Source organism: Indicator indicator, chromosome 11, assembly GCF_027791375.1.
Source record: "Indicator indicator isolate 239-I01 chromosome 11, UM_Iind_1.1, whole genome shotgun sequence".
NCBI lineage: Eukaryota > Metazoa > Chordata > Aves > Piciformes > Indicatoridae > Indicator > Indicator indicator.
Genome location: NC_072020.1, coordinates 26,172,732 through 26,186,173, shown reverse-complemented (window position 1 = coordinate 26,186,173; position 13,442 = coordinate 26,172,732). Strand labels below are relative to the sequence as shown.

At 37.8% G+C, this 13,442-nt stretch overlaps 1 protein-coding gene across 4 annotated transcripts in view; it reads left to right on the top strand.

The window, feature by feature from the left end:
* IGF2BP3 (insulin like growth factor 2 mRNA binding protein 3) overlaps positions 1 to 13,442 on the top strand; it is a 116,207-nt gene that overhangs the window by 11,873 nt on the left and 90,892 nt on the right. For all 4 annotated transcript variants that reach the window (XM_054384804.1, XM_054384803.1, XM_054384802.1 and 1 more), the window contains exon 3: positions 12,464 to 12,512. In XM_054384804.1, coding sequence (XP_054240779.1) covers positions 12,464 to 12,512 — 49 coding nt within the window. The remainder of the gene's footprint in view (positions 1 to 12,463; positions 12,513 to 13,442) is intronic.

Genomic DNA, 13,442 nt, shown 5'->3' with positions numbered 1-13,442 from the left:
TTCTTTCTGTGTTTTTTACTTATCTTGTGTGGCAGTTTAGGCTACCACATCTTGTAACATCGTAGCCTTGCTTATGCTGATTGGAAAAAAAAAAATCCTATCTTTGGCTCTTTCCTGCTCTTTATTCCTTTAAAATGTTCTTAAATTCTCAATTGTTGAACATATCTATGTGCAGATGGAACAGCTGAATTTCAAAGCTTTGAAAGGCTTATTTAAATGATGCTAGTCTGTGCTCTCAGGTAAAAACATCTTGATCTACTAGTGGGGCAGGTACCACTTAATTTAGATATCTTAAACAAATCAGTTCTGTATGATTGTAAAAAGAAGCTAATAATTACTGCCTTGGTGTAACAATAAGCTTGCACATCTGTATACAAACGACATTTGAAGTAACTGACTGCTAAATAATTTGTTAAACTTGGTCAAAATTACCATCACCATTCGCATGACCTTTGCTCCTAATCTTGGTTTAAACATCTACCAAAATGTGATGCATTTGAAAACTAAATGCAAATAACCTTGTTGTTAATGATAATTGACTTGTAAATCCCACTTATGATTTAGCTGGCTAGTTATAGCACAATATAGGTCTTTTCTCTGCTTTGAAATTAACTCATTAAAATTTATAGTTTTGCTTGATTTAATACAAAGTGAATTAGTGTAACTGTTAAATGCCACTCTCTGCAAAGTGTGGTTTTCAGTGTAGAAATGTAATTTTTTTTCCCTGATCGTAACAGTGTATTTAAATCTACAGTGATGGTGAAAAACTCAATGTTTTGCAAAATATACATAATATTCTATGCTTTCTGTGAAAAAGAAAATGAAAAAATAATGGAGTTATTTAAAGGGTGGTAATGGCTATCCTGTAATTGGTTTATAGGTCACCTCTTAAAGTCCTGACTTTTTTTTACAGTATTTAGAAAGTAGGGGGAAGTTATTAAACATTAACTGTAAAGGTTACTGAAGAGAATATACTTACAGTTCTGAAATACAAGTGATTTTTCACCAGAACTTGCCTTTGAAAAAAAATGTAAAATCAAAACACTGCATAATTTACAAATTGAACAACTAAATTTTAGTTGTTGACTTTTCCAGTTGAACACAATGAAATGATACTCTTAAGGCTTTCATCAAGGCATGGTGTGAAAGCTCAGGAACTGCCTTGATACATTATACTGTGCTAAGCTTGTGCGCACTAATCAAAGCTTCTAGGTGCAAAGCAGAGAAGATTGTTTTGATAATTCTGAAAAATGAGGTTTAATGAAAGCTATAATTATATATTTCTATTGAGTAAATATAAACAATTGTGCAACTTTCTATGCTCAAGTTGTGTGATGCTTTTAACTATGCCAGTTCAGAGTATGCACTGTGCATGTGGATTCACTAGTGTAGATATACTTACCTTCACCAGAATTATTGCCCTATAAAATGAAAGGAGAAAATAAGCTTTGTAGAGAATAGAAAGCTTTGCATGATTCATACTTAATAAATTGAAGTTCCTAAATTGTCTTAATCAAAATTACTATTTTCCCAATAGGCTGTCTTTAAGTAAAAACTTAATGTAGAAAATAGGTGTGTGAAGTGTGTATAGTATCTAATTACACATTCCAGCTGAAAGGTGCTGCGTTTTACACTTGGAGAGTATGTTTGTTTGGAGGGGAGAGTACAGAGTTCTAAACTACTTAAACTTTTACTGTGAATACAGGTATGAAATTTCATTCAATGTCATTTTGTCCACAATTTTTTTGTAATTTAATAGGAACTTATTTTGGGGCAGAACTCTTCAGAGAAAATAATAATGTCTGAATAATGGCAATAATGTCTGAAAACCGTAAGCCTAATTTGTTGCATTTAGCAAGTAATGTAAGTGTAGAAAGAGGAGTGGCTCTTTTAAAATACTGCATCTGGTGACAGCAAAAAAAATGACAAAGCCAAAAAGCAGAGTGGTCACTTTCTATGATTTTTCAGGGTTTGATAAGGCGAGAGAAAGGAAGAAAAATTATTTGGTGGTGATAGTGCAAAACGCACACATTCTAGCACTCTCCCAGCAGAGATGTTATATCTCATCTGCTTTAGGGTACTTAATCAGTTTAAGACCACGTGGAATTGCCATTGGTAAGGGCCAGCACTTGAGTGATATTTCTTGTTGGTATTCAATTAGTTCAGCCAAGTGTATTAGTGAAATAATTCCTAGAGAATCAAAGTGAGAACTGGTATCTGGGCAGTCTTAGTTGTCATGGGCATCAGTTTATACCTCAAAAGTCAGGTTTTATTTCTTAAATCTATACGAATAAGATTTATTCTACTGAGTCCTTTGAGATGGCAGAAATGTGTTTTTAAACAAGGTAATCAGAAATATACAGTAAGTTCACATTTCTCTTGTTATAAAGCTGGGGAAGTATCCTACTCAATCTATTCCTGTTAGTGTGGTCTAGAAGATGTGAAAGAAGATATTGATCTTGCCAGTGCTTTTAAAAACTTTTCTTGGTTTGTCTTGAGATTGAGTAGTAACAAGATGATTATTATTATTATTATTATTATTATTATTATTATTATTATTATTATTATTATTATTATTATTAATGAAACCACAACCACATGTGCAGGCTAACTGCAGGTCTCTGTTTTATTATGTTCATCATCTGATGTTCTAGCAAAGCTTATATTTTAAATGCTCATTATGTCAGTAGAGAGCTGTCTTCTTGCAAAGTTGAGTAATACACGTATTTATGAAAGAAGTAATAGAAAATTGAAGTTTCAGGCAGGGTGGATGCAGAAAGCCATACATGTATGTGCATGCACACACACACATGCACTGCACTATCAAGAGTGGCTTTAAACCCCACAAAGTGCCTGAAATGTGGCTGTAATCTTATTGTTGATTTCCTCTGTGGTCTTGTTAGCTCTGCTTTTAGTTTAAGCGATTTTAAGCACTAGGACTTCATTGATATTTTTAGGTAGTATAGACAATTGTCTAAATGAAGTAGCTCACCCTTATTAATACCATTTTGTATCGTGGAAAAGACTTGAAATTGCTTGTGAGCCTGTGTGTTAGCCGAAGTCTACACACAAAATCAGACTAAATGGGTTTTTTTTCACTTATTCATTTAGATAGATGGTATTTTCAGCAGCACGAGTGTTATCAGTGTGTTTCTCTTTCTCAGACCCCACAGGAAACTTCATTTTCTCAGGTAATTTTAGGAACTGGACATGAATTTGTGTTTTTTTTTTTTTTAATTTATTTGTTTGGTGGTTGTTTTTGCCTTTTTCTGTTTTTGTTAAGCAGCCTGAGAGAGGCAGGAAAACAGGCTTTTATTCAGATGGTCTGTGTGTGGTGAAAGAGCAAGGCAGCAGAGATCTAAGTGCTCGGATGGGTCCCTCAACTACCCTAACACCTTGCTCACTTCAATCTCTAAGTTATCTCGCTCACAATAAGAAAGGTTTAAATCAGATACTTAATAGCAAAAGAAGTAGCAAATAGAGGTTCCCGCTCGCTCAGCCAGGGTTTCTTGTAATTACTTGCTGCAAGTGTATAGATGAGCAACTCTTGATATTTTAACTTCAAGCCTTGTTTTGCTTCCCCTCTGCCCAAAACACTAGAACTGAATTTGTTGGTTCATCTGGAACACATAGTGAATTTAAACTGAGTATGAAAAAACCTTAGTTTCACTTGAGCCTGACCAGAAAGAGACCCAAAGGGGTTAGAATCCCTGCCTATAGCTGTGACCATTTCTGATGTTCTCTGCAAACAGGTTCATGGTTCAGGTCTCAGCTGTGTGGTGGCAACTGGATTTGTCTGAATGCTGCTAATTTAATTTAGTTATTTCTATCTGAGAAGGGTGAAACAATGAATTATTTTAAAGACAGGATTTAATCTGGTGTTACACCTCCTGAAGAAAAAAAAAAAAAAAAAAAAAAAGCCAAACTTTTACACTGTACATGACATGTGTTGCTTATTTCCATCGAAGTGGAAACTTCTGTGGAGTAAGTAATGGTAGCAGGGAAGACATGCAAGATAAAAGCTTTGTTAGGGTATATACAGCAGCTGCTTTGTGGAACAAAGTATGACTTTAATTTCTCAAGACTTTTTTTTTTAATTCAGAAAATGAACTGAAGTATCCCACTCCATTTCTTTCTCCTGCTTGGATCCTTTAAAAGGAGCTGAATTCACTGAGAATTTAAAAATTCCTTGTCTTCACTTCCTATCTAGAGCTTTCCAGCCCCTAACTTGGCCATGTATTGCAGGGACATAATATACAAGCTTCAGTCTAGAGCTGCTCCTCACAGTTGATGTAAAACTTCACAGTTCATACTGGAAATATTGACTACTTCAAGTAGCAGTCCCTGGGGACACTGTAAAAACAGGTGAAGGGAGAGAAGAAACCTTTGGCCACTTTGGTGGCTGAAAGAAAGGAGGGGTGAGGAGGAAAGGCATGATGAGCACTGCTCCTTCATTAGGGGATTATTAGTTGATATCAGTTAAGATTTGAAATAAATTTCTTTGTTTAGAAGCATTTTACCATTTAAAGATATGATTTTCACTATTTTATTTCTCCTGAGAGTTTTCACTTATGTCCAACTTAATGACACGCTAGTGATGTGGTGGCAGAATCAATGACAAATGGCCACAGCTCTAAAATGTTTGGTCGACAACATCAGCAAAGAACTATGGTTGTTTAAGGAATAAAGACCTCTGCTCTGAGGAGGAGGGAAAGAGAAACTGTGACATGTAGGAAGAAAATCAAACATCTCCCAACAAGCAGTGAGAGAAAACAAGAACCTAAACCAACCCAAACAACCCTCTTCTTCCCCACCCCCCATTTCAGCTTCTCCAGAGTTTCATCCTGGGAGAAGACAACAGACCTGAAATGTCAGAAGCCACAAAGGTAGATGAAAGCCCATTTTCCTAAAGGATACTGCAACTTCCCATTTCAATTGAATGCAGTGCTTAATTCTTTAATTAAAAATTTTAAATCTGAACAACTTTCTCTCATTAACACCTGGAAAAATAAAATTATTTAAATTATGAATTCAACATTAATATGGTAATAGGAGAATCTTTAGAATTTTGTTCTTTAAACATCTCTAGACCACTCAAGGGAATTTACAAATAACGAGTATAAGCTTTTAGTCTAACGAGTGATGTGAAGAATTGGCAGGATGAAATGTTGAAGCAAATGCTAGTAGGTGAAAGCCTACTATACAGCTAATCTACATAAACATCAGCATTACTGTCAGGCTTACATTGGTTGATGGTACTTCTTTTGTATGATGTAACTGGTTGTGCCAGTATAAATCTTCTGGTTGTGCTTGTTGAGCTATCGTATCCTGTCTGCAAATATCCGGTCTCTTTTGAAGTATTTGAGTTTATCCTGCCAGGAGAACACAGCCGTGTGCCAGTTGTATGGCTGGTGGCTTTAGGGAGTGGAGCTTTGTGGTGTGTACTTGGCCCCACAGACAGCTTTCTGTTTGTCCTGTTGGAAGGTAAAAAGCAGATGTGGGGTGTTGCAGGGACCAGTAGGAAATTTGATCATCAGTTCAGAGGGATCTGTGAGGTAACCCAAGAGCCAGATTTTGATCTTGAATGCTGAGTTAACACACCTCTCCAAAGCAGCTACTTTGGGTTGCATCTGCAAGATGAAAAGAAAAAAGTGTAGTTAGGAGCCAAGCATTAATTATGTGAACAGGCTTTATATAATTATGTTGTGAATGGGCTTTGAGGAAAAAATTTCATTGTCTAAATTTTATGGAAAATCCTTATTCTAAGTGGTAGCACAGAGAGCTTCTAAATCCAGGTTTGGGATTAAATAATGAGGCAACACAAAGAGGAGTATAGCTGCAGTTTGCCTGTGACTTCGCTAAGCTTTGTCTGTTTGAATTGCTGAAGTGGGTCTGAAATTGGAGCAGTAACATTTCCTTTTCAAGTATTCTGCTGTCCAGATCAGCATATCAAAATAAGAATTGGTGATATTTTGTTAAGAAGTCTGTATTTGAAACCCTTCTTCCTTTCTTGCAGATAAGGAATCAAGATGAACTTTTTGGCTCACAAGCTGATGGCTTGATTTGATAAAATACAGTAACTGTCATCAGTATGCCTTGTAATATAGACTAAAAATTAATTATCTTTTAATAGAAGTGATATACCTTCCTCTCTTGCACTTAACCAAACCTGAGTGTGTTTTTAACAACAATTCAGTGTACGTTCTTTGTAGGTAGAGTGTGATCCCTTGCTTTTATATTTGTCAGAACTACTTGTTAGGAATAAACAAATGGAGATGTATTTAATTGTGTATGTACATACATATAAAATTTTATCAAAACATGGCTTAGAATGTGTTCAGAAAGCTTTATTTAGGCGAACTTATTTCTGTTCGTTATGTGCTTTCAGTAATAAAACAAACAACTTAAAAGCTGAAAAGATTGTTTATAAGCATGGAGCTTCAGTGTGAAGTCAGGAGGCAGGCAGAGACTGGAGCACCTCTTAAAGGACAAGGCACTCCAGTGGCTTAGTTGGCATCACTATCTAATTTTCCATGAAGAAAATGAAAAGCCCCTTCTCTCACTTTGTAACTAGAAAGGGTTCAAATTTTTACCCTGAATACATAAATATGAATAGAGAATTAATAATTTTGTTTCATTCTGTAAACCTGTTTGCCTTTTTAAATCTCCTTCCCACCAGAGGAACATGAAAAATACTGATTCATTCTGTTGTGATCAAGCATCAGCTGCTTGAAGCAACCTGAGGGGGAGAAACTAACAAACTTCATGTGTGGGGGAAGCTTTTTTTTCTTGCCTGTTTTTATTTTGTTGGCTGCAGAATGAACAATAAGACACCTCTTCCCCTTCCCCTATAAATTCAGTTGATTGCCACCAGCTTGATGTTTGGCTATAGCAGTTGCTAACTCTGCTTCTATGGCTGTTCATGTCAGGACTTCTTTTATCCTGAAGTTGTTTCTTACCCAATGGCATTGGCCACAGTCCATAGCAGGTTTTCAGTTGTGGTGGGATGTGTTGTATTTTGGTTGATGTGTTTTTTGGTGGTGGTGGTGGTTTTTTTTAAATATATATATTAATATTTCACCCTCATCTGTTTGTTAAGTTTGTGAAGAAAGCTTGAGAGATGATGGGTTTAGTCTTCATGTAGCTCTTTGGAGTTCAAGGGAGCAAAAGGGTTGTTCCAGTGAGTGGATTTGCAGGGACATCACACACAGCTGTCAGAGCCAAGGGACCACAAGCTCGGAGGCAGCACTGAGGAGTAACAGCACTCTGTGATGGTGTGTATTTGCATTCTCTGCATCTGTGTTGTTGGTGCCAGGTGCCAAGACCTTTTCCAGGTAACCAACCAGTACAGCAGTGCCTACCTAGAAAGCATAAAATGAATAAGCTCCTGCCCTTTGCGTGCTCCTAAGAGTAGAAAAGATAGATCATTTACTTTCTATCCCATAGGTATTGAGTTCAAACAATTGAATGGACTAACATTGTTGATGTTCACTTGATCTCCTTTGAAACACACTTAACTCTTTTTCCATCGACTCTGGTTTAAGAAGAGCAGGTTTGCACTGTGCGGCTTTAAGGCGTGAACGTTGTGCATAGCTCCTATGGCTGCGAAGTAAGGCACTGTTAAGTGGTGTTATTGTTGAGAATTAAGGAGCTGGAGGTAGCAGGTCTCTGAAGAAATGGAGGATGGTGAGAAGGGTCTGTTAAGAGTGTGGGTACAACAAGAGTGTGGGTACAACAAGAGTGTGGAAGTGCTGTTGCTTTGATACTTGTGTGTATGCTTCCCTCTGAAACAGTGAATTGTGGCGCATCTGAGACAAAAAATAATCACAACTGCCAGCAAAATCAAGATACTTTGTAACTCTGTGCCTTCTAATTGTTTATCCTGTGGGGGGGTGTGTTTTGTTTCTTCATCCCCCACCCCAGATTGTCTCTTAAGGGGACACTTTGCCAAGTGTCACACAAAGCATAAAATGAGATTGTATTAGTGAGCTGAAACATATAATGAGACTTTATGTAATGCAAGGATGCAAACTCCAACAATGTCTGGTACCTTTTTAACCCAGGAGGATTTTGATAGGTTGAAGAAAATCAAAATTGTGTAGGGAGGATGAGGAGAGTACACAGGATCCTGAAATTGTTTTTTTTTTTTCTTTCCTTCTCCTACCACATTTTCTTTAAGACATGTTTAGTACTGTTTCATGTGTGGAGGGTTCTTGTGGGTTGGGACCACCTACTGTCCCTATGTGTGTGCTCTATTTATGTAGGAGAGATTACTCCTTCAGAGATCACTAAGCTGGTTTTTAGTAAATTGTCCATTTTAGTGGTACTTCACTCTTTCTGTTTCTGTCCACACATGTAGCACAAGTATGCTGTTCTCTTTGTGAAGGGGCACAGTGATGTCTTCTCGTTTTACCTGCTTTTCAGTGTTGTAGAGGTATTAATGTCCTCCAAACATAAGGCTCCATGCCTCAGCATCCCCAGAATAAATATGGTGACAGTCATCAGCATGGCTTGAAGTAACTGAATCTAATTAGTTGCATAATCCCTGAAATTGAGGAGTAGAATGTGTACAATTCCTCTTAAGAAAAATTATTGCCAAATAATTGTTTATGGACTAACCTTATATAGAAATCAGCAAGTCTGTTTTCTTGCCAATTAAAGGTGTTTTGAGTGTCTTTGAAAGAGAGAAGTCGGAATACCTGTTCACATGCTGTGAACTAGAGCTTTCAAAAACCTTCTTACGATACAGAGCACAAACTTAATCTGCCCAGGCTTTTTTTTTTTTTTTTTTTTTTTTTCAGTTGACATCTATTTGCATTGCTTATTCAGAATGTAAGAAATGAATTAAGAACTCTGCTTAAACTGGAAAAAGTGCATACACAAGGCTTACATGAGTCAGACTGATGAGATATGCTGGCAATGTTTACTAAGGTTTTATTAAGACTAGCTGAAATGGTTGTAATAAAATATCTTTGTGGGATTTTCCAGGACTATTTCTTGCTTTACATATCTGGTATGAATGCAAGTACTTGTAACAAAACTTAAGATTATTTAAAAATAAAACAAAACCCCAAAACCTCTGTAGGTTTACGCTGCCTGAGAGCTGACAGCAATAGGAGTTTTGCGTATACTGTACTTGGAAGGAAATTAGGATTGAGGAAGGCAGAAAGCATCCTGAGAGAGCTGACATGGCCTGAGAAGAGAATTTCCAAGATGCTGCTGCAATAGTTTCCTTTCCCTATCTATTGTGTAGAATTTTTTTCCTCCACAAAAGGGCGGTTTCTGAAGTCAGAACCCTTCCTCATGGAAGCTGTTGCCGCTCCTGGAAATTCAGCCAGGCAGAACTTTGTCTCTTAGTCTTTGCTATGTGTTTGTGTTCGGTTTGGGATTTTTCTTGAAGTTGAGAGCTGGCTCTCTGCACACAGAGGTGATGGCAAATGGCTAGTGCCACCCTGCAGTAAGGAGCTGCCAAAGCGATCTGTCCAAGTAGGAGCTGTACAGGTACTGCAGCTTGTGGAGGATTCAGACTACATCTGCTTGCTGGTGCTTGTTCTGATCCCGGGCACACAGAACCACCTCCATCATTTCTATTGTGTCTGTGTGTGGGGAAAGGAATTACCAGATTTTTAGGTAATTTTAAGGAAGAAATTTACATTCATTTATATATATATATGATTTCAAATAGAAGCTGGTAGTGACTGAAATGGAGAAATCTCTAAGTGCTTGTAATCTTTTATCTTACACTGGCTCTGTGAGATTCCTCTCTTGGTTGTACAAAGCTTTGTTCATTTCCCCTTATTGCTAATTGTACAGAAATAATGTTGATGCATGTGATTTTTTTTTTTTTTATTTAAGACTTCAACCACATGCATTAGGTGACAAATTATAATTACTTAGTGTAGCCAAGCAACTGATGAGGGTGTAAATAGTTTCAAATTAAATGGCTCACATGGCTATTTTTTGTTGTTTTGAAGCTACCTTTCAATTCTGTACTATAGGTGTCTCACTATTGCCATAAAATGAGGTTCACAGCAGGACTGTACCCATTTTGTACTTGGCTTGCCACTTCCTTTGGCTCTATGAATGTGATAGAAGAAATGGTAATTTTAGGGTGTCATTTTTTCCCCTTGCTCCTCTGCTTTCCTCCTTCTCCCCTGCGTGATGTTCAAGTTATTTCTGTGCTACAAATGTTTTAAATGGCATCAAACTTTTCAGTCCCTCCAAGCTGTGAGAATAGAAACCCCCACACATCTCCAAACCTCATGTTATCTCCTTTATTGTCCAAGTTAGAGGATGCTTGCCTTTTTCCCCCCCTTCCTTTTCTTTTTGGTCTGTCTTTCAGGTGTTGGGTAGTAAAAGAAAAGATTTTTCCTTCTGGAATGAAATGTGGGAAATCTTATGTGTGTGCTTCTGGAAAGGACTTCTCCCCTTCTCCTCACTGGTGGACATGCATTGCTCAGTGTGAGCATTTGCTGCCTAGCTCTGTAGTGGGTGCTGGGGTGAGACCTGTTGCTGGTGTGCTGGTTGGGCTGTTTTGTGCTTGTGTCCTTCTGTGAGTGGCACTCCTTGCTACGAAACTCATGAATTTTAATTCTAATCTACAAGTGTGAGAGACTAATGGCATGCTACAGTTTGAAGCACACTGAATAGCATATTGGCTGCCAATTTTGTGGTTTGGGATTTTTCTGCTTTAAAAATTCCCAGTGTTTTTAATACAGAATGAACCTCCCTTTTTATCTTCTAGTTTAGGACCCAACTTTCAAGTTGCAGGTTGCTGTGAGATCATTTTGATATTTCAGAGCAGTGTATTAGTACTTTAGGGTAATTTTTTTTTTTTTTGGTAGCAGTATTGCTAGCTGAGATTACAGTTTAAGGAAATCTTAGAGTGAGGCAGCTCCTGACTCCTCCTTTGCTCTCTTGGAATTGGAAGTTTAAACAAGGTTGTTTGTGATTTGGGTTTTTGGTTCTCTCTTCCTTGCATGTTTGTATTATGACAAAACAACTAAGAAATGCTGCATAGGTGAAACCTGTTCATCTTTTCTGGAGAAAGTGCACTTGTCACTTGATCCCATGGTCACGGTAGCATTGGGGGTGATGCCTTCATGTGAGGAGAGGTTTCAAGCCAAGGTGGCTTTGTGCTGTAAGCTCTGGCTGTGCCCCAAAGAAAGCTTGTGAGAAGAGCATTTCAAGATGTGAAAATCACTGTAGGCATAGGTGGGTTGGTGGCATTAAGGAAAGGAGTGTATTTTAAAAGGCTCTGTGGGGGAAAATAAAAGATTTCAATCGTGTTGCTGGACAGGAACATCTCTAGACCTTGTTTTCTTGTAAGGTTTTGCTGGTCCATGTAAGTCTAACAAACTTCTGCTACAAAAAGTCTTTTAAGTGTGAATTGTTTTCTGTGGTAGGCTGGTACTGAGCAATTAAAACACCAAGTAAAACTGAGTGTTTGAACACAAGACACTTATTTGAGCTGCTTTGGGGAACCAAAAGGTAGATGAGGTTTTTCAAACCTAGGCTGCTCAGTGTTGTCCTCTCTCTCTTCCCCAGACCTTCTCAGGCTAGCCAGACAGACCCAAGCAGAATACCTTACCTGAGTTCAGCTGAAACTGTGTTAATCTACACATTCTTGTAAAACCCAAGGGGTTTGTGGCATCTCTGGCATTTATTTGTTCTCTCACTTTGGGGGAAGGGAGGAGACAAAGGAGTTGGCTGTGAAGGCAGCCAGCAGGCTGCCAGGCTTTGCAGTAGCACTTCAAAGTGAATGTTTTGTTTACTAGATAAGCAAAAACTGATGTAAATTTGGGGTGAGAAGACAATGGGTTTACTGATACTTACCACCTTCTCCTGATCAGAGATTGAGAATGCCAGTCGTGTAAATGCTAGAAATTAGTCTGTATTACACTAATGGAAAGCTTAATATCAAATGTGTTTATTATAATTTATATTTTCTTCCTTGAGGAAACGTAGGCTCCTGAAGTACCTTCTTGGCAAAGGGAAGAAACAAAACAAAACAACATAAAAACCCCCCACCAACCAACAAATAACAACAATGAATTCTTAAAGTGTGTGTAGGGGAAACCCAGTACAAATGTACGGGATGATTGCACTCATTCGTAACAGAGAACGAGGTACTGAAGGCCTTAAAGCTGAAATATAAAGTCTTCAGGAAAAGTGGAGACTTCATGAAATGTAACAGCTGTGAAATGTGTAGCAAGTATTTCTGTAACAGCTCTTTGGACTTGAAATGGTTTTGACCTGACATTCCCCTCACAGCGATCTGTTGGGTTTTTTTGGAGTTGTGTTTAGTTTTGCCCCCTCTTAGTTATGACAGATGCTTGAATGTATGACACTGCTATGTATAGTCTATCTTGCAGTAATGTTTCCTTTCTATGTGGTGTGTGTGTGGTGGTTTTGTTTGTTTGTTTCTTTGTTGTCCCAACTATTTTCTTTAATTTATTTGCAGGAGTCGGAAGCTTCAGATCAGAAATATCCCGCCTCATTTGCAGTGGGAGGTAGGAAATTACTTTAAAAATTATTTCTGTGCTTAAAAAATTGTTTCTGTGTCACTCTTTATCCACAAGACTTTTCCCCTTCCCCCACCTTTCACTTGCTTTGCACACACCACCCATTCTGTTCTGGGGAAAAATCCTTTGGAAGAGGGAACAATAGAGCCTTCTAAGCAATTCAGATAACTGTCTTCATTTCTGCTCTCCGAGTTAACCATAAAAAATGCTGAAATGAATTCTTTGGTGAATGCTGACTTCCTGATGCAGTCAGTCTCTTTGACTGAAAGCTTGTCCGTTTTGGACCTTGCTGTGTGTCTGGTGTACGAGTTCAGTAAACTTAATGACAGTTCGTGTTTAAATACTTGTTTAAAACCTTTACCAAAGCAGAAATTTAATGCTCATTTTTTTTTTCCCTATTTTGCTTTTCCTTGCTCCTTTATAGTGGTGGTGTTATACAGCAAATTGTTTGCTCATGCTATTACAGTTATTGGCTCTTGCTGATACATTGTTTACTTGCTGTTTACACTCTACAAATAGTGTTATGATTTTTGAAGTTATAATTGGGCTGCTGTGAGAATGGATATATTTTCTTTGTTATTCTACCTTGTATGTGTTTAAAATACTGTTTTCACATTTCACTAGTGGTAAGTCATCCTTTTGCCTGAGGGAGATTAGAGGGTGGAGGGTTTGAGGATAAAGCTCCTGTACAGTTGTCCTTGGAGCAGGTTTGGTCTGCTACTTTCCTGCTCTCTGCAGCTACTTCTTTGTTTGCACTATCTGATTGCTTCCTAGCTTTGGAGGAAAATGGAGAAAAATTGCTCTGTCCACTCCAGGCTGTCAGCCACAGGATTTCTGTATGACAGCAGCACATACCACCTCTTACTCAGCTGAACCATGATACTGAGCCACTTGATACTTTTTTTATTTCAAATTCAT